The sequence below is a fragment of the Scomber japonicus genome, chromosome 7 (genome assembly GCF_027409825.1).
Source record: "Scomber japonicus isolate fScoJap1 chromosome 7, fScoJap1.pri, whole genome shotgun sequence".
Classification (NCBI taxonomy): Eukaryota; Metazoa; Chordata; class Actinopteri; order Scombriformes; family Scombridae; genus Scomber; species Scomber japonicus.
In genome coordinates, this window is record NC_070584.1 from 2778879 (window position 1) to 2801367 (window position 22489).

Genomic DNA, 22489 nt, shown 5'->3' on the forward strand with positions numbered 1-22489 from the left:
TTCAGAGTGTGTCATATAATCACTGCATGGTGATATAACCATACAGGAGGAAGCTGGCCATTAATTAGGCTAGGTCTGAAACTGATCTGAAGGCCACAGAGCCAGTTAGCAACATATACATCCTCTGTCCACTGGCTACAAGTATATATAACAAGACATTAAAGTCCGTGTAAAGTAAGAATAAATGTGTTCTGAGTTTGACATACCACAGAAAAGTGTGTTGTTAACCACCCTGCCAAATTTGAATGATTAAAAAAATCGCCAAATATATGAAATTAGGCTTCAAAGTTGTGTAAAATTCAGCCACTTTCTCTGCTACCAAATGCTGTGGGAGTGCCTGCCGAGTGTAACCCTACCAAGTAACCTTACCAAGTATCACTTGTCAATTAAAGTCACCAAAGAAACATGGACGTGCCATGTCTGAGAGCTTTCAGCTGCTAACTCGGCTGCTAAGGCCTGGTTCACACCGGGCGCGGAAGTGCCGCGATTAGCTGCGAAGTGCCGAGGAGCGTAGCTACTTTCCTTTCGGTGGTGTGAACTGAGGGGCTGTGGCACGCGCAAGAACTTCCAAGCGCGACGCTTCGCAGCGCTTCCACGCCCGGTGTGAACCAGGCGAAATTCAGCTAACTGGCTAACTGTAGACTGTAGTAGTAGTAGTAGTAGTAGTAGTGTGTGCTGAATGTATTTATACCTCTACAGCAGCAGGGGCATTTATGGGGTTTATGCTAATCAGATTTTTCAGACCCCCTCCCTGAGCTACTACCTTACCATGGTGGAGGGGTTTGCGTGTCCCAATGACCCCAGGAGCTCAGTTGTCGGGGGCTTTATGCCCCTGGTAGGGTCTGCCATGGCAAACAGGTCCCGGGGGAGGGGCCAGACAAAAGGTAGCTCAGAAGACCCCAATGATGAGCAACATAGTTGGTTTTTCGTGTCCCTTGCCCGGACGCGGGTCACCGGGGCCCCCCCCTGGAGCCAGGCCTGGGGGTGGGGCTCGGAGGCGAGCGCTTGGTGGCCGGGCCTTCACCCATGGGGCCCGGCCGGGCACAGCCTGAAGAAGGGACATGGAACCCCTCTCCCACAGACATACCTTGGCGGTCCGATCCTCGGCTGCAGAAGCTAGCTCTAGGGACGTCACCTCTCTGGTGGGGAAGGAGCCTGAGCTGGTGCGTGAGGTTGAGAAGTTCCGGCTAGATATAGTCGGCCTCACCTCGACGCACAGCAAGGGCTCTGGAACCACTCTCCTCGAGAGGGGTTAGACTCTCGTCCACTCTGGAGTTGCCACTGGTGAGAGGCGCCGGGCAGGGGTGGCAATACTTATTGCCCCCCGGCTTGGTGCCTGTATGTTGGAGTTTACCCCAGTAGACGAGAGGGTGGCCTCCCTCCGCCTTCGGGTGGGGGGACGGATCCTGACTGTTGTTTGTGCCTATGGTCCAAACAGCAGCTCAGAGTATCCAGCCTTTTTGGACTCCTTGGAGGGGGTGCTGGAAAACACTCCCCCTGGGGATTCCCTCGTTCTGCTGGGGGACTTCAACGCCCATGTTGGTAGCGACAGTGAGACCTGGAAGGGTGTGATTGGGAGGAACGCCCCCCCCCCCCGATCTGAACCCGAGCGGTGTTCTGTTATTGGACTTCTGTGCTCGTCACGGATTGTCCATAACGAACACCATGTTCAAGCATAAGGGTGTCCATATGTGCACTTGGCACCAGGACACCCTAGGCCGCAGTTCGATGATTGACTTTGTAGTCGTGTCGTCGGACTTGCGGCCGCATGTCTTGGACACTCGGGTGAAGAGAGGGGCGGAGCTGTCAACTGATCACCACCTGGTGTTGAGTTGGCTCCGATGGTGGGGGAGGATGCCGGCCAGACCTGGCAGGCCCAAACGCATTGTGAGGGTCTGCTGGGAACGTCTGGCAGAGTCTCCTATCAGAGAGAGTTTCAACTCACACCTCTGGGAGAGCTTCAACCATGTACCGGGGGAGGCGGGGGACATTGAGTCCGAGTGGGCCATGTTCCGTGCCTCCATTGTTAAGGCGGCTGACCGGAGCTGTGGCCGCAAGGTGGTCGGTGCCTGTCGGGGCGGCAACCCTCGAACCCGCTGGTGGACACCGACGGTGAGGGATGCCGTCAAGCTGAAGAAGGAGTCCTATAGGGCCTTTTTGGCCTGTAGGACTCCGGAGGCAGCAGACAGGTACCAGCAGACCAAGCGGAGCTCAGCTAGGGCGGTCGGTGAGGCAAAAACCCGGACATGGGAGGAGTTCGGTGAGGCCCTGGAAAAAGGTTCTGGACCACCATCCGGCATCTCAGGAGGGGGAAGCAGCGCACCGTAAACACTGTGTACGGTGGGGACGGTGCGCTGCTGACCTCGACTCGGGACGTTGTGGATCGGTGGAAGGAATACTTCGAAGACCTCCTCAATCCCACCAACACGCCTTCCGGTGAGGAAGCAGGGCCGGGGGACTCGGGTGTGGGCTCTCCTATCTCTGGGGCTGAGGTTGCCGAGGTGGTTAAAAAGCTCCTCGGTGGCTGGGCCCCGGGAGTGGATGAGATCCGGCCCGAGTTCCTCAAGGCTCTGGATGTTGTGGGGCTGTCATGGTTGACACGACATCGGATTGGCGGTCCCCCTTTTTAAGAAAGGGGACCCGAGGGTGTGTTCCAATTACAGGGGAATCACACTCCTCAGCCTCCCTGGTAAGGTCTATTCGGGGGTGCTGGAGAGGAGGGTCCGTCGGGTAGTCGAACCTCGGATTCAGGAGGAGCAGTGTGGTTTTCGTCCGGGCCGTGGAACAGTGGACCAGCTCTACACCCTCTGCAGGATCCTTGAGGGTGCATGGGAGTTTGCCCAACCAGTCCACATGTGTTTTGTGGACTTGGAGAAGGCATTCGACCGTGTCCCTCGGGGGATCCTGTGGGGGGTTCTCCGGGACTAAGGGGTATCGGACCCCCTGATAAGGGCCGTCCGTTCCCTGTACGACCGGTGTCAGAGCTTGGTCCGCATTGCCGGCAATAAGTCGGACTTGTTTTCAGTGAGAGTTGGACTTCGCCAAGGCTGCCCTTTGTCACCGATCCTGTTCATAATTTTTATGGACAGGATTTCTAGGCGCAGTTCGGTTTGGTGACCTCAGGATTGGGTCACTGCTTTTTGCAGATGATGTGGTCCTGTTGGCCTCATCAGACCGTGACCTCCAACTCTCACTGGATCGGTTCGCAGCCGAGTGTGAAGCGGCCGGGATGAGAATCAGCACCTCCAAATCCAAGGCCATGGTCCTCAACCGGAAAAGGGTGGAGTGCACTCTTCGGGTCGGGGATGAGATTCTGCCTCAAGTGGAGGAGTTCAAGTACCTCGGGGTCTTGTTCACGAGTGAGGGAAGGATGGAGCGGGAGATCGACAGGCGGATTGGTGCGGCGTCTGCAGTAATGCGGACTCTGCACGGATCCGTCGTGGTGAAGAGGGAGCTGAGCCGAAAGGCGAAGCTCTCGATTTACCAGTCGATCTTCGTTCCTACCCTCACCTATGGTCATGAGCTTTGGGTAGTGACTGAAAGAACAAGATCGCGGGTACAAGCGGCCGAAATGAGCTTCCTCCGTAGGGTGGCTGGGCTCTCCCTTAGAGATAGGGTGAGAAGCTCAGTCATCCGGAGGGAGCTCGGAGTCGACCCGCTGCTCCTCCGCGTCGAGAGGAGCCAGATGAGGTGGTTCGGGCATCTAATTAGGATGCCTCCCGGATGCCTCCCTGGTGAGGTGTTCAGGGCACGTCCCACCGGTAGGAGACCCCGGGGAAGACCCAGGACACGCTGGAGAGACTATGTCTCTCGGCTGGCCTGGGAACGCCTCGGGGTCCCCCGGGAAGAGTTGGACGAAGTGGCTGGGGAGAGGGAAGTCTGGGCTTCCCTGCTTAGGCTGCTGCCCCCGCGACCCGACCCCGGATAAGCGGAAGAAGATGGATGGATGGATGGATTTTTCAGACCCGCCCACTAAATCCTGAACACAGAAATCTTGAAACACAGTTAGTGAAGCCTAGCTCCATATTTCAAATCTAAATGGTTGAAATGCTTTTTACACCTTTTTTAGAAATACATTCATGACCTATTTAATCTGTTTAGAAGAAAATGTCTGAATTCACTTTACATGGTCTTTAACTCATAAGCAACAGGGACTCAATGTTAATATTTTCCCATAAATGTAATGTATTATTACTTGGAGTATTCATACTGTCAGTGTTGTTGTTGTCATGCTTTGTTTGTGTGTTTTTTGATGTTTTAATTAACTGGACAGGCAAGCCAATGTTCCACTTTTGTGAACAAAGTTGTATTCTATTCTTTCTATGCAGAACAGTTTCTTTACGAGTGTTCTTTTACATCACTGATCACTGATGCGTTCATAGGCAATATAAGCAGGGTTTGGTGCTTGTTGAGATAGGTCTCATTTTCACTACTTTCTTTAGTATTGTTATATCTACAGGAATGTAACCAATCTTACAAACTTATGTTTTGATCATAAAATTTTGATCTGCTATGTAACCACTCCAGCTGTCAGATCATTGTAGATAAGTAGTAACACCCTGTTTCTTTCTGTAGTGGAACAGAGGTACAAAGCTGTAATAACTTGTATTTTCCCCATCACTGCCTAATATAGTGCTGTAGACTGTTTTGTTCATCAAGTATTACTACTATATAAACTGTAAGTGTTCCTATCCTTTTTCTGATTTACTTCCTTACCAATTGATAAAATAGCAATAACTGTAAAAACAAACACATGTGGTTTCACAATCTCACATTTTCCTAGATGATCATGTATTTTGTCCATATGTTAAAGGGTTTGGAGAGTAATCCTAACCCATACACAATAAAGACCCTGCACACACATCATGTTATTACAACATTGGATGATTTTAATCCACAAGTCCTGTAATATTAAAACACAAGTCTATTTTATACAGCTCAGTTAGCAGCTAAGAAAAAACTAACAATGACATGACTGTAATAAATTGGATGGGAAGCCAAAGTTAAAAGTCTAGCCAGGATGTACAGGGCAGAGAAGAGCAGAATTTAACGCCTTAAGCAGCTGTTAAGCTCTGGATAAAATTGCAGAACAGGTGAATTACTGAGAATACATGATGCATGTCTTGATCTGCACCCGATTATGATTTAATTGAAAATGGAATATTTTAATTAATTACACCTCTGAAGGTAAAGTACACATAAATGAATGCAATAAAACTCTATTTGCTGATGAACGTTCCTCAAATACCAAATATGTCATCATAACAGCAATGTGCACGTTTTCATTCCAAACACTACAGACAAGAAGCAATCCGATTAAACCAGCAGCTTTGGTGGTGGACTGGAATAAAAACAGGCGCTTGGTCATCCATCTTACTACACTAAAAATCAGTGTTCCACACTAGTTCATGTAGTCAGAAAACAGAACATGTTTGGTTGCTAGAAGCTGTGTCCCACTGCAGAAGTTGCCTGCTTAGGTGTGTCCTTTAGAGGATTACAGTTACATCAGCAGCTCCAGAACTAGGCCTCACAGAGACCACTATTAACAGTGCATTCATGCAATCCTCCTCAACTGTGGGAATCTCAGAATACAGTTGCTAGCTGAAAAAATGTATATGCTCAGATATATCCATTTGACTTCCATTGCTCTGATAACAAACATTTTGTGAGGATTTTGGGGTTACATTGTAGAAAAATGCACCTGTTTTGTATTTCAAATGTATATAATGAAAGGCTGAATATGTTGGGCCTTTAGAACCCCTGATGATGTACTCTGCCAGGAAATGGTTCTGGAATGGGACACAACTAGAGGAAATGTATTGTTTTATTATGACATCTTGAGCATAGTTCTGAAGACACACTGAGCTGCATCTTCCCTTGACAATGACGTGCAGCTCATGTTTCCATGTTCAGGCAAAAAGGAGAATATCAGATCACAGATGGTTACAACACTGGTGTTCTGTTCCTGAGTAAAAGCAACCTTGGAGTGAGAAAGGGCAGACTTTTTAAAAAAAGCACAAATTGTGTCATTTACAGAGTGGCTTCCTGGCTGACTTAAGATCAGTGGTAATGTATTTACAGTGAAACAGTCTGTGGGGGAAAATGCAGAGAGAGTTGATCTTGGAACAGGGGAAACAACAGAGTTCTCTCTCATCCTCTTCCCTCTCCTCCCAAGGTCTAGAAGTTTTCAGGTCAACACAAAACAAGAAAACAACCAAATAAAAGGCTTACTTCACTGACTGTGGGGTCACAGCTGGGTTTCACCCAAATGTGCTGATCCCAAGTCAGCAATGAGCTGTTTACTGCTGCAAAATGTAGCTAAACTTGGTAATTTATAGACCTTGGCAGGACATCAGCATGGGAAGGTGTAACCAGGGGCCAGAGGTCAAACGTAGAAGAGTCGTACCCTGGAGGTGCTGACATGGAGATCATCATCATAGAACTTGGTCTCTATGATCACATTACCACTGAAATATAAAGAGACATATTCATTTGATCAAATTCCACTACTTCTGCTGCCACAGAAAAACACATGTACACTGTATAACACTGCCACTGATGCATGAAATGTAAGTAAATTACAACCTGGGTCTTATTCCTGCAGTTTTAGCGAGCATTCCTGTCAGTTATGATGACAGTGTGCTAACCAAGTTAATACCAGACAGCTTGTTGTTATTATTACAGATACAAATGATGGACAAAATATGTAAATAAGTTTATAAGTTTATATATATATATACATATATATATATACATACACATATACTGTATATATCACAAACAATGATCAAATCATGATAATGTGCAGATACATACAAATTGGTGAATACGTTGACATTACCTTTATTTCTAACATGTACACAATATCCACTGATTTTGTATCACTGTATGTTAGTATATCAGATGTAGCAGTAATAATAGTTGTAAAGGATGGCAAAGGTATACTGTACTGCAGGTGTCAGCAGTATGGAAACATAACACATAGGAAAGACAAAGAAACTCACGTTAAAACATTGGCTGGCATCATCTGGGATTCTGGGGCTGCTTCTATCAGAGACTGCCATGTGTTGGTGGAGTTGGGGATAACAAAACCAAACTCAAAGAACCATTCTAGACAGGGAGACACAGACAGACAAAGAGCTCAGTGCACCAAAATGGTTAAATACAGATCCAGAGACTTTCTCTCTCTGGTAGAAATCAGCAACATAAACATGTTGTGTTGGTATGGATTGTGTGTTCTGTGTTTTTCAGTGTAGGACCACATATAACCCTCCTATAATAGCTGCTGTACCATGGGCCAGAAGGGTAAACATCAAAGTGTAGTGAATTACAAGCAATCAGTTGTCTGTCTTGAATCCTGTCCTGTTTGCCTCAAAAATTAGACTAAAATTGACTTATCATTAGTGTAGCTGCAGAGAGGAAGTGATCTTACATGCACGTCATGCAGACAGATGTGATAGGCACCGCACTTATCAAATAAATTTTTTTTAAATTAAAAAAAATGGGAAAAAATGTGTGCACTGTCTCATATGTTCAAGCACTGTTTCACTGTACACTTTGTATGGTTGGTGCTCAATAAAACATATTTGAAAAAATAAAAAGTAAAAAAAAAAAAATAATAATAATAATAATTTCATTTTTTTTTAAATATTTTTTTGTATAATGATTTATACACGATTACATACAACACTGTCACTGTGTTTCTTTTTCCTAATGACAGACAAACTTCATGAACTGAAATAAATGTTATTGTTGTTTTTTGACTGCCATGTGTTTCACTGTTCTTTGACAGTGAAGGCTGAATTCAAAAATGAATTATGGCTGCTGATAGTACCATGAATTGTGCATCATTTGCAATTGGGGCGGTTTTTTCTATGGGCAATGTGGGCAACCGCCCAGGGCGCAATCTACGTGGGGGCACACGAGCGCCCACCCCACCCCCCGCCCCCCAAAAAAAAAGAAGAAAAAGTTTTCTAGACTAATACCGCTCATTTCCACATCAAGTTGGTGCAGTGGGCGATGAGGCGCCCCTACTATCACGTCAACTTGCTGCTGAGAGTCATGTATACAGGTTGTGTGTGTCAGAAGAAAAGGCAAAGGGGAGGGGGTGGGTTGTGAGTGAGTCTCACTCTCAGAGGAAAAGCAAGGGGGGAGGGGGGCGGGGGATAGACTGACCTGTGATGATTATGATCCCAGGCCACACAACACAAACTGCTGCTTCAGTAATACATTTATAAAATTAATACAGACCCGTTATAGCTACATGTAAGTTATTGGGTTATGTGAAAATGCAATAAATAAATAAATAAATAAAATGCAAATAAACGAATCTGTGCCTGCAGCTATGTGAATTTATTTACATTACGTCAGTCTTGACTCTAGGTATTTGACGGACGGAAAAGGTAACAAAGTCAATGGTGTATCATGGACAAAAGGCCAAAAAAACCATCAGGTGCCCAGTTCAGGAAGAGAAGGAGAGAAGAAGAGGAGAAATGTTCAAAAGACAAAGGTATGCAGGTCTCTGTGAGTGATGTTAATTGTGCATGTAATGAAACAGTAGCCTATACGATATTTATTAGCCTCTTGCTAATATGTTGCTACATAGCCACAGAAGACTACTGTATTTGGTTTTTAGTTTTACTGAACTAGCAACTATTAGAATTTGAGGCATCATATCATGCAATTAATTTCACCCATAGGCTAGTTTGTGTTTGCAACACAACAAGTGTAAGATTGGCCTATTAGTCTGGGGATTTGTTAAACAATCCTGACTGTGGAATTTTTAATGCTATACGTGGGTCTGTGCTAATTTAAATAACTTCTAATATACATTGACATGACATTTTGTAAGCTATATGTAATATAGGCTAGCTTTTTGAATAATTTGTAGTATGTTATTCCTAGTTAATAGGATGTTAACAAATGATGATACATTGTGCATTATTATGGGTTTTTTTAATTGGGTAACTGATGCATGTTTAGTGTGATCTAACTTACATATTGTATCTTAATTGTAAATTCAGGGGCACTTTTGAAATATTTTGGAGCAGCTCCCACTGGCCAAAATGTGGAGCCATCTACCTCCACAGCCACACAGGCTTCTGAGATGCTCCTGGAGTCTGATGAGGAGGAGCCATCTACGTCTGCGCCCTGGTCGGTCCGTCCAGGGCGCAAAACTAACCAGGACCGCCTCTGCTTCTAGGATACATGTTAGACAAGCTGATGAGGCCTCTGGATCTACCACTTCCTTGATATTGGTCTTTTAGATGCTTTAAAAGCAGGCCTAAGATCTATGAAGTCTATTAAACTTACTGTGGGCTTTATTAAAGATGTCCTGTGAGTTGTTCAGGTAAACAAACAACTTATGTCTACATACAGTGCTACTCACCAAAACGTTTTGTGTGAATCTCTGAAGTCGAGCAAACATATTAAATATATTTCCTTCCTCATCAAACATTTTCAAATATGATTTTTTTAAACATGCATTGCTAACATCCAAGTTTACATCCTAGCAGTCTTGTTTTTGGAAATATTGGCAAGCATCGCCAGCTTGCACAAGAGCAAATAAAATGGAGACCCACACATTTAAGCATAAGTCACAGTACTACTGGTGTTCAAAAACTCCACAGCGTATCTTTAACTGATCTTAATGTATTTGCTTTAAATAGTATTACCTTCTAGACACTGTCCTTTGAAGAAAACTTTCTGCTCCAGCCTGAACTTCTCCAGTTTCTCTGAGGAGGAAAAGTTCAGTTCTCTGGACACTGCTTTACACTTCAGGATCTTCTTTGGGACACGAGCTGGAGAGACAGGGAGAAACTATAAGGAACTTTTCGAACAAAGTTAGTTCTGAAACTAGAGATTCACTGGCAGAATTATTGAGTCAAGCCTTGCTGTGGGTTCAGTCGCAAAATGTGACTAATAGCAACCAGAGCTTTCAAAAGGAAACCAATTTTTTTTACTGTACATTATTTATGATAGACATATCTAACATCAAACACTTTTTTGAGACGCTCTGACTGTTAAAAATCCATACAAATTCAGCATTAATAAAGAACAGAAGCCACCAGACATACAACAATACACCATAGCAATTCATGTAACTGCATTTTTTAATGACATAATACCCATAACCAATGTTTTGTTTTGTTTTTCCCCCCTCAGATGGCCTGTTAAATAACTTCTTATAGCCAGAGAGAGAGAGACAGCACACATTACCTTCTTACAGGTCTGCTTCAGCTTTGCTGTGCTGTTTGTTAGTATTGATGTGGCGATGCTGTTCAGACAGATGCTGCAGATGTTAATATTAGTATTTCAGATAGGTTTGATGATAATTGTGATAGTACTGTTTACCATGATAAATATATATACTATTGATTTATAATATTATTATAATCATTGTAGCATAACAAGTTGATGCCACTACATCTCTTGTAAGGGCAACATGTTTAATTTATCTCTAAATTGTTACTTGCACATTTTCACATTTACTTATGATTTCTTTTAGCCTTTTTTTTGTAATTGTAATTTTTACACTTCGCACAACATTTCATGGTAAATGGACTGTACTTATAGAGCGCTTTTCTAGTCGTTATGACCACTCAAAGCGCTTTTACAATACATCTCATTCACCCATTCACACACATTCATACACTGATGACAGGTCATGAATGTGTGTGAATGTGTGTGTGAATCACACAGGGTGCCAACCTGCTCATCAGGAGAAACTAACCATTCACACACATTCATACACTGTTGGCACAGCAACGGGAGCAATTTGGGGTTAAGTATCTTGCCCAAGGACACATCTACATGCGGACTGGAGGAGCCAGGAATCAAACCGTCAATCTTTCTGTGGCTCAGAGGCCATTAATTCAAGGCTAAATTGAGATACCCTCTGCAGAGCGAGGTCAAGCTGTTTACAATGTGTTTCTACAAAACAAATACCAAGACCTCAAGGTGAGGTCAAGGAAAAACTTCAAGGAGGCTGGACAGCTGCACTACAAGCTTCTGTTGTCTGTGCCCCAAAGCCTCGCTGCATACAAATTTAACAATAATAATTATAATAATAATAATAATAATAATAATAGATGTGATTTATATATCACCTTTCACAAACTCAAGGACACTTTAACTTTTAAGTATTTCCTGTGGCACAGACATATGCCAGTATTACCGTCTGTCTCCTTTCCTATTCAATCTCACAATTAAACCCTTGAAAAAGAAGAATACTGGATGAAAAATGAACCAGTATCCTGCAGTTTGGTTAATAATGCTATCACATCTCCAAATGACTGCAGTTGAAAATGAGCCAGCTGGCTAGCACATGTACAGCAATGTTTAATTAATGTGTGTCATCCTTATAAATACATAAATGAAAGGAAACACCTTGATAATAACTGTATGATAACCTCCATCTTTGTTGCAACTTCTAAACAACTGCTATAATCCATGAACATTTCCTTCACCATGCCACTGGCACTTTACTTTACTCTTGCACTTTGTAGAGAGACCACAGACCTACACTTTCACTTTACTATGACCACTGATTGTACTTATGCTGTTATGTGTGTGTGTGTGTGTGCGTGTGGTTGTGTATTATGTCAGTATTTGCACACTGTGTGTGTGTGTGCATGTGCGTGTGTGTGTGTGTGTGTGTGTGTGTGTGTGTGTGTGGGGGGGGGGGGGGGGGGGGGGGGATTTTTGTCTATTTTTGTCTATGTCTTTTTACATGTCTTTTTAACTGCACATTGGAGACTGGTAAAACGCAATTTCAGACTTCTGTGCTAACCCTGTTACATAGATTTTTGACAATAAAGTTGAACTTGAACTTGAACTTGAACTATAAATTGGTGTCATTTCATTCCTGCCTGCCAGCTTGTGTAAAGCTGTGTCTTGCAGAGTCCCTGCAGATCTCAGCAGCGTATTGTAGCTGATCAGCAAATGCTATCTGAACTGATGAAAAAAAGAACAAAAGCTGCAAAAGATTAGTAGTAAAATAAATAAATAAATGACCAGAATCTGCTAGAATACATCCTATGTGCATCTAGTTTTACATTTAAATATGAATGTACCTTCATGTTCTACTCCTGGTACAGAGAGGTCCTCTGTTCCCTGCCACAGCACTTTGCCCGTTTCTGCATCTCGAAGGTTCATCCAGTTTCTGGGATGAAAAGGTTAAGTGACCATAGTGAAACAAATACATATGCAAAAGGAACTAAAGGGAAATAGCCATGAAATATTCTAAACACTACCAGGAATAAGAGAACTACGGTAATTGCCTTTCAACACAGGGGTTTGTAATAGAGACAGCAGTTATAGGTAAAACCAGGCTGTGGAGAAATATTCATCAGCTCACAGTTGTTCAGAAGGGAAGCAGGGTAAGAAGCTATGTTCAGGTTAACAGGGACAGGATGGAGATCAGGGTCGGCAATCATACTCACTGGGCATTATTACAGTATGGGAGCATGTCATAATAGAATTATCATGACATGCTGCCCATACAGTAATAATGTCATCACCAACAAGTCATCCTGTAGCATTGGACAAAACATATGGAGCATATGAATATATGGAGCTTACTAAGAAAAAAACACATCCCTAACATAGGATTTTATCAAGAGCTTTCACTTTCAACACATTGTACAGCCAACTAAGATAGAACAGTAACATAATTCACATTTGTTCACATTTGTCACCATTTAAATATCAAGCTGTGGCCAACTTTAAAAGAGTGAGATAGTCAATCATTAAAATGGGTCAACATTTAAACATACGATATTGCCACACTTCCATATTGAAATTGATGAAGGTCGATCAGTTCATTGATCCTTATCAGCTGTATTAATTAGCAAAATTGAGCAAATAAGGTGATTTAAGTTAGTTTATGTATGAAACAAGTGTAACCTTTGCTGTCATTTATCCAGTATCAAAGGTACAGTAAGTATCTGCCCTAAGCACCAGGTCTGAATGAGATTCATGGAGCACTACTTGGCCGGGGCTAAAACTGCCATGGAGGAAAAAGGCGTCCGAAGCGTTTTTCAGCATCTGTACAGCAGAGAAGGAATGTGTTAAGCTGCCAAACCCCACTTTCACAGATGATATGGAGCTCAGAGAGACAAACAGGCAGTCTTATATAAATACTACTACTTTATGCTGTTTACCACAATGGTTTGAACAGCTAATTGGTTAATTTGTGCAGTAAGGGAAAAAAGTCAATAGCAGCTCTATTAGACACACAGCACTGTAGACTAGAACATGTCATAAATGCTGACTTCTATCACCAGCAACTCAGCCGTTTTTTTTACACAAATACCTTCATATACTGTATACAACAGTGAAATGTCAGATAGGTATGAAGATATGAAAAAAGAGATAGTTCAAAACCCACCATGTAGCTTCATGAACACTGCTCTTAGGACTGTGTGGAACAGAGAGCCACCTGAGAGCCACTAGGAACTACAGTACATGGTCAGTATCCTTGATTCTGAAGTAAAGGCCTGGTAAACCTGGCACGAGCATTTGACTTGGACACCAGGAAATACAACATTGGCCAAAAAATCCAGCAATAGCATGCTTTAAAAACTCACGTTTCAAACTGAATGAAGGGTGAATAAAAAGGACCATTAGTAGCTTCTATGAGACCTCAGCAGTGTGTAAGAGAGAGGGGAAGCTGAACAAGGCTTTGAGGAGATGATGCTGGCTGCTAGCTGTCCCACAAGTCTGTCAATTTGTCAGCTGTTTCTGACCTCCACAATAAACACAATACAAGCGTCAATCACAGACGTTATAAGTACCTAATCAGTGATTCCATTGTACTTCTCAAGCTGTGTGTTTACAGTCACTCTACAAAACAACACACGTTGGACCACATATACTAAAGCATACTGTGAGTGTCAAGTCTGTATTTCCTGTTGTGGTACTACAGGTTTGTGATTTGAGTCTGCAGCTGATAATACTTTCTACTACTGCCCCCATTGGCCATAAGCTAAATTGCTACTTGAGGACATGTACAGCCAATGAACCCAGGAAAATGTAAGCTAGCTATAATGTGATGTAATAAAACACGTAGTTAAAATCAGCAACCTAAAAACCTACAGCAGGAGTAGAAAAGATTCATACAGTAAATAAATGGTAAATGGCTGCATTTATATAACACTATAATCCAAAGTGCTTTACAATGTTTATGCTGTTCAGTCATCCATTCACACTCACATTCATCCACACACTTGCACACCAATGACAGCAAGTAACCATCTAAGGTGTTTGCATAACAAGAGAGAGCAGTTTTAAATATGTTGTCAGTATGTTGCCCGAGCACACTTCAACATGTGGACTGGAAGAGTGGGGAATCAAACTTAATACATAAATAATGACAACAGTAAAACAACATAAATGCACACCTCCCTAAATGCATCCCTGTAGTGCCAAATCATTTTATATTAATTTTTCAGGCTTGTCTGCTTATATTATGCTTTCTCTTTGCTAGTCTTAAGTCTTCCCCTTCGCAAACGTATTTCACCCAATCCTAGAGTCACAAACACTAACTCAACTCATCAAATTCAGCCTCCCCTTATCTAAATGTCTGTATGTTCTGACACTGTGCTGCCTCATCTTATGATCCTGTCTTTTTGATATGTTATATTGCACCAATTAAACAAAACACAGTATTATTATCATCATCATCATCATCATCATCATCATGTATGTATGTATGTATGTATGTATGATTATTATTATTATAATAATACAAAATGAGTAGAAAAGCAGGGCCTTTATGTAGGTTTAATACACCAGCGACCACATAGATTCATTTAAAGCAAGTGAAAAATATGAAATTGTCTGACTTAGATGATTGCTAGTGGTAGAATCACAGACACTACGTTAGCAGTCCACATGATGCCACCCAATGCTGTGAAAGCCACATTTTATCTTTGGATATCAGATGGATGGACACAAGAACCATCATCCCACAGCCCTTTGTTCTAGAAGATTCTCCACTCAGCATCCTGTCACACTCAGATACTACTTAGTGTCACATACACTCGACTCCACACCATCTGTGAAGCCCTTTATCTCCCCTCATCACCACCACCACCACCTTCAACTGTCTAAAAACACATAGCGAACGTTCAGTGACAAAGATAGTCATGAATACAGCTGGTCAGGATGTTGTGAAAGACTTTTAAAAAAAGATTCAGGCTATGGTTGTAAATGCCACTGTAATAATGTCCAGCATCTTCACCAGTAACATGCTATGCATGTAATATCATCTAATCTAAATTAGGCTACAGATTGCTTCACTTCTTTGATTAATTTGTTTCTTAAAATATTAAAGAAACTAAACAGGCAGAAAAGTTACACCAATCACAATTCCTGGGCGTTGTTATTGAGTGAACAGATCATGAATGGAATAAAGAATAAGCTACTATTTTATATTTGTATTTGATCTACAATGAAATATTAAAGGCAGGAAAAATACATAATCATTTGTTTTTTGAAAATGTTTATTGTTTTCTAATAAAAACTAAAACTACGCTTCTGATTTAATCAGATTCAATAAACAGAGGAAAAGCCTAAAAATACTCAACTCTTCACTGAAAATTCTTGCAGTTCCAAGTTTCAGCTGGTTTTAATGAACATTTCAAATCACCTTCTCAATTGTCAGTAAATTTGCATCTATACTATATAAGTTAAGGATTTATTGAGCAGCAAACCCTAAAACACTTAAATCAGTGCGGCTCTAACTGCAGTGGTCCTTTCAAAAAGAACGGGAAGTTCTGTAGCATAGCTGTACTGGCCGTCAGAAACTATTATGGATCAGATCCCAGTGACAGCAGAGCTCCACCATCCCCCACCTTTTCCTCTGGCTTTCTAGTAAAGTGTGCTGAGGTGAATGGTTTCTCTAATCCTCTCAAGTCTAACTAAATCCAAACTCCTGCATTAAACTCATCATCCTCCACACCGTCCAGAATAATCCAAGCTACATTGCAAAGTTTTCATTGATGCATTCTCACCAGGCCGTACTACTCTAATCTCTATACATGTGTCTCTGTAAACAAAAACAAAAAAGAGAGAGAGTGAAAGGAAACATAATTTTAGCGGGTCAGCTGTGGCTCAGGAGGTAAAGCCACTATCAAGGTCTTCCACTAATCAGAAGACTCCTCCACTCCACATGTACAAGTGTCCTTGGGCAAGATACTGAACCCTAAACTGCTCCTGATGGCTGTGCCAACACCTGCATGGTGGCGTGCTATGCAGGTCCTTCCTGTATGAATGGGTGAATGTGGCTTATAGTGGTCGGAAAAACTAGACAGACACTATATATGTGCAGTCCATTTACCATTTAGCAAGTCCATTATGACACTAACACCAATAAAAGCTTGTTCAGATTTAGGAAGGAACAATCATCACAAGTGCTGACTCCATAGAGGTGGTGGGAGAGAGGAGGGTTTTGGCCAAACTGTCCTCCATCATGGACAACACCTCTCACCCTCTGCATCAGACTGTGAGGGTCTTAAGCAGCTCCTTCACTGACACACTAATACACCCCAAGTGTAAGAAGGAGCGCTTCCACAGGTCCTTCATTCCCACTGCAGTCACACTGTACAATGGTGCACTATTATACACTGGCCATTTTTTTTTTCTCTTATCACTATCTGTTTGAGCTGCTGTAGCAATGAATTTTCCCCACTGTGGGATCAATACATTTATCTTATCTGATAGTATCTGCCCCTTTTCTTCATTCTCCCCCAAATCACTTCCTCACAAACTAAAGAAAACCTTATACAGCAATTGATTTCAGCTACTACAACATCACATACAAGGTTGTACCATGACCTCTCAAGGGCCCACTGCTGGTTGTGTGTGTGTGTAAACCACCAAGGTGCCTGCATACATACAAGTTAATGAGCCCCCAGTGAAAAGCTGCTGTTACCATTTAGTCTGCATTTATTTTAAAGACAGGTTAATAGCTTTCAAGTATTGGCAGCTTCCTAACTCCAACCTTAACTCAATTAGTCTATGGACTATTTTTCAATAGGTGTCATGTGGCGATGCATTGTGGCAAAAGTTGAGCCCAGTTCATCTTTTTTCTGGACAACCATCCGTTTGTTTTGCTGACACCTCTGTGTTGGCACCTCTGCTGCATCATACACTGCCCCTATTCAAATGAAGCATGCCTGAACGCTGCCATGGTTGCATGCTTCTGTTCAAAGAATTCTCATGTAAGCCAGAAATGAATACCCATCATCATAAAATGTTTGATATTTTTACTTTGATTAAATAAATGCCATTCAATATTTTTCTGTCAATCAGGTAATTAACCAGTCAAGTCAAGTACAGAGCCAGATCTGTTTCAAGAGATGTGTAGACCTGTTGAGTAAAACAGGCCATTTCAGTCCATGTTACTGTTCTTTCACTTTTTCGACATTTTTGTGACTGTTTACCTGTCCCCATTTATTCTCAACCATCTCAGAAATTCAGCCAGACTTTGGGTCTGAATATGTGAGACTACAAATAACTTACTACAGCAGATGCTACTCATTTTAGAGATGTTCTCTATGCTCTGAAGAAAAGAAAACATTGACCAACCAACCAAGTCACTTTAAAGTGACTAGTTTTATATTCTTACAGTTTTTTTTTCATGTTCAACAACAGATGGTAGCAATGTTAACGTTACAGTGTAAATACATGGGTGCTGTTCAGCTTCTGTGTTGCTTTGTCAAGGCTGCATGAACAGAAGGCAGTAAATCCCCATTCGACTAAATCATGGATTTAGGTATTACCACATTACAGCAAAAGGCCTGACCTTACCAAGAAACATAGATAAATACTCACAGCTTCATCTTTTATATAGACTGGGATATATTAGGGTCACAAGTCTCATACATAGTTAAATAACATCTGGTTCATGATCAGTTTAGGTTATATGTTTCTTGTTTTTTTTACTGGCTAGACAGTACTGGGCCTTTGGCTGCAGTAATTGTAGCATGCTGCAGTGCTGTCCTGCTTATTCTAGAAGGTATTACTGTGGCTAATTTAGTCCTATATGGTCACATGAAGTCCAGACAGTAATATAGAAAATATCAACTTGTCATGTTGGCTCCACTCACACACAATCACATTCCAGATGCAAAGCTCCACTTTGTTTTCATTACAAATGCATTCTTTAAGGATTAAAAACATGATCGAAGCTTGGTTTTGGAGCCACCATAGGAGGGGTTCAGTGTTAAGCATGCTTGGCATTTGGATGGAAAATTAGTCAGTGATGTTGGATGTTATGACATGTAATATAAATCCATGTTCTAACTAACATGTCACCCCAGCCCCCAACAACCTGCCTTGAGTAAGCTACTCTTTCACCCCCTCACCCCAGAGCCACTTCAGCATCCATCCCCAACACACACACAAACAAAAACAATAGCAGAACAGGAGACCAAAGGACTGTATATTCATTTGGATACATCAAGAAAATGGGAGACATGTTTCTAAAAAAAATTAAAAAGCAACAAGATCACAAAGTAAACTACAGAATGGACTGAATAAATCTGGATATTAATGTGAAGCCTTCATTCAGACCTGCGTGCATTCCTAGCTAGCTGCTTTCTCACCAACTTTTTTACAGCAAATTATCATTTCTAATGAACAACAAAACAACTTTAAAGAGACCACCATCAAAACAACATGCTTTTAATGAGCTGACATCAAGCTATTACAAATACTTTTTGCCTTGGGATTATATTTTACAGCAAGGGATCAAATTAATGTAACTAGAGGCTTCTGCATCACAATAAGTCTGAAGTGGACTGAAAATTGTATCATCCTTCTACTTTCCTGTTCAACAAAGGTGGATCATCTTAAAGTACTAAACATACGCCTCGACATGGAAACAAGAAGTTGGTTCTGTTTATATTACATCAGGTGTCTCATACGTCCACAGATGTGTTCACACATATGGCCTGTGCATTCACACATTTTTCACATGGACAGAAATATTTGTCATGCAGACCTTTGTGGAATCATATCAAGTGCATCACAACCGCTGTCCAAGGTGCTGAACCCAGGACATGCAGGCTTTCATTGATCCACTGACAGGCTGCTGCAAATTCTGACAGGATACAATATTCACCAATGACAGGATTTGTTGTTGTATTTGAAACATACATTAGATGTTATTTTAGGAAGCTCTGAAGCAAATTTGGCTGTTTTGTTTGTTTACTGTGATATTTCTTTGAGCTGATATCACCATGGTGATGTTGCTCATCTATATGCATTTAAAGAAGGGCATACATTACCCTGGATGGATTGGAGTGGATTCAGCCTTAACCTTTTTCTTTGAAATGAGTTTTAGTAAAACATTATTGGTACTTGAAGACAATAAAACTCTGGTTTACTCCACAACAAATATTAAGTGATGTGGCTCTGTCAACATTAGACTGCTGATAAGAAGGGGGGGAAAGCCACTGTCAAAAAGACAAAAGCACCTACTGATAACATGATTTTAGACTATCATGTATGATGGGACTAAGACATCTTAGCCTTAAATTATTTAGGCAAACATGCTCCAGATCAATTATTGACAAAATGAATGTCAAGAAAACTGATAAGGTGAATAAATGATAAGATCACACTGCAGAGTGTTCCATAAAAGTGGATAGCTAATACATTTCTTCTGTTGTCCTTTAATCCAAAACACGAGTTATGAATTTGAAGTCATGAAGAAGTTATTCAATTCAAATTATTGTTTAACAAAATCAATCAGTGTAGTTTTACAATCCCCACTGAGATGGCCTACCCAAGTTCCAACATCTACAACTTGCTTTAAAACATTAAAGTATGTGTAAAAGTAGCTGTACAGAATACACTGAACAGTTTCAAATGTAAATCTACTAATTCACAACAACACAGCATCACTTTTTCTTGAACTAATGAAACAGATGAACTCATGACCTGTGTTGAGCAGATAAGGAAAATGTTCAACACTTCAAGGCTTACAGGTGCACATGATTCACTCTAATGTTAACCTAGTGGTCTAGGAAAAATATCATACAGAGGGAGGGAGAGAGACAGAGAGAGAGAGAGCGCATGTGTGTGTTGGAAAATATACAAATATAAAAACAAATGCACTTGTTTCCACTATAAGTTCATTTTGTTTAGAACAAGTGACCGCTACACACTGATTTGAAAACTCGCTGTATTACAACAACACCACAAATCTGGCAGTAACAACAACAGACGTTGTGCTTACACATTTAACGTCTTCAAAATATTGAAAATGGTCGACAGTTTGGAAAATACGTTTAAAATACACTGACATAATCAACAACACCTCAGCAGAGCACAAGACCCAATATATAGCAATCATAGTTATCAAACAGCAAAACCAAATAGCAAGCCAAGTACTTAACACCGGTTACATTTCTGCTTTTAACTTTCCTTTACCTCCCTTTGCTAATGGGAGGTAAAAGTTTGATCAAGGACAGCCGGTATCTGACAGCCACCTGCGTCAATCTAATATGATCTCCATCAGCATACTGAGCAGTTAGCCAAGCAGTTTAGCAACCGGGCAAGGCCAAACATTTAGCTGGCCAGCCGACATTCAGGTAAGAACGAGCTAGCTTGGTAATTACGCTAACAATTTCATCTAGTCACATGAAATAAAGACGGCTCATTTGATAACGTCAGCTATGAGGCTCTCGTTATCAAATGAGAGGTGAAACTAGCGGGTTGGTGACAGCAGCTAACCTTCCTGTACCATTACACTACACAGCACTCACAACATGCTTCTACCATCTTGTTAACGTTTTCTCGCAACAAAGTGGAAAGACACTTCGCCTAATAATAACTGTGTCTAACATTAGCAGAACACCAAACCGACTCAACGGCAAAAAGGATACAGTTTGAAGCCCTTCAAAATTTCCTTGGCCCTGTCTTCGTCTGAAGACATTTCAGAAATCGTCTGTTTTCGTTCCTTAAAGAAAAACCGGATCTGCTGAAGTAACAAAGCTGCTGTTTATGTTTGCTTCACTGATTATTTTACTACACTGCCAGCTAATGTTCGCCTGAAAATAGCGTACAGTATATGTACTTAACTCTGTATTGTTGGACTGCAGGTTAAATCTGATCCGATAATGCTATCAGCTAAATATACACAGAAAACTAACAGACAGTTGACCTAGCCAGTCACAGGCAGAGGGTAACGCCTTACAGCCAATCACAAGCCGAGAATGAGAAGCACGGGTGAAACTAAACTGGATAGAGACGCGTCACCAAGGGCAACGCCACAGACACGCACGCTCACTCACACATGCACACTTTATGAAGGGTGATGCAGGCTGAAAGCTGCACGCATTTTTTTTTTAGATACAACATTTCTAAGCACACACATGCATACAAAATACGAGACTACCGAAAGACAATTAACGGGAAAAAATGAAAGAATTATTGACGCTATTGAATAAAAAGAGAAAATTGCATACTTTATTATTTTACATAATTTTTACTTTACTGTTTAAATGAGTTTATTGGCTCACAGCAGACTCAGACTAGAGCATCCTGTATGAAGCAGCCACATGCAGATATGTAGTTGGATGACACACACACACACATACGTAGGTTATTGTTTGTCAAATAAATTGATATGTCTATGGAAAGCCCTTTGAGCATTTATTCCATATCCTTGATATCAAACGTAAGTTTCCTCGACTAGTTCGGTCTTTGGCAGCACTAGTTGGCCATTTTGCCGTAGCCTACTAGTCGAACCAAAACTCGTACTAGTTATGCTTTTTCAGCAACTAGTGACACTTTTGGCCAACTAGTTCGGACAAAAGTCGTAGCCTACTAGTTGAGCCGAGCGCCACACTAGTAGTGCCAAAGTCCCAACTAGTACGCTTTTTTGCGCACTAGTTGACTACTGGACCCAACTAGTAAAGCTCAAAGTCTTACTAGTTAACTAGTGCGCTGCAAAACCGCCGACATGTTAACTAGTCGAGCGCAAATTCACCTTACTAGTTGACTAGTGAAGCTCAAAATGTTTACTAGTAGTACTAGTAGGAGCCAAAATGTCCTCTAGTACTACTAGTAAAACCCAAAATGTCTACTAGTTACACTAGTGGACTGTTTTTGACCTTACTAGTACTACTAGTAAGAGCCCAAATGTTTACTAGTAGTACTAGTAAGAGCCAAAATGCTTACTAGTTACACTAGTTGCACAAAATGCAAATGACGAGGCATGAACTGAGGTGAATGAGGTTTCCAATTGGCACTCCAGTTCAAAATAAAGAAAACCAACCAATCAGGACTCAGAATTTCCTCATTATCCCGCCCGTTTCACGTGCATGCAGTCAACTAGTACTACTAGTTACTGTATTCCCGTACTACTAGTGAAGCTCAAAATGTTTACTAGTAGTACTAGTAGGAGCCAAAATGTCCACTAGTAGTACTAGTAGGAGCCAAAATGTCCACTAGTTGCACTAGAAGGGAGTATGGA

At 41.6% G+C, this 22489-nt stretch overlaps 1 protein-coding gene across 1 annotated transcript; it reads right to left on the reverse strand.

Annotated features, from left to right (window-relative positions):
* Nucleotides 1-4874: 4874 nt before the first annotated feature.
* pde6d (phosphodiesterase 6D, cGMP-specific, rod, delta) lies at nt 4875-21119 on the reverse strand. The gene is made up of 5 exons (XM_053321775.1): nt 20898-21119; nt 12075-12163; nt 9675-9800; nt 7005-7110; nt 4875-6467 (listed from the first exon to the last, which is right to left on the reverse strand). Exons 1-5 carry the CDS (start codon nt 20945-20947, stop codon nt 6386-6388), a joined length of 453 nt encoding a protein of 150 aa, XP_053177750.1. The 5' UTR covers nt 20948-21119; the 3' UTR covers nt 4875-6385.
* Nucleotides 21120-22489: the final 1370 nt, after the last annotated feature.

Excerpts from the sequence above, each read along its gene's own strand:
- pde6d (XM_053321775.1), bottom strand. The coding sequence starts at position 20,947 with ATGTCTTCAGACGAAGACAGGGCCAAGGAAATTTTGAAGGGCTTCAAA. Across the intron at positions 9,801-12,074 it reads ACCAGGAGTAGAACATGAAG|CTCGTGTCCCAAAGAAGATC; the intron begins GTACATTCATAT and ends CTGTCTCTCCAG. Across the intron at positions 7,111-9,674 it reads CAAAGGACAGTGTCTAGAAG|AATGGTTCTTTGAGTTTGGT; the intron begins GTAATACTATTT and ends CTCCCTGTCTAG.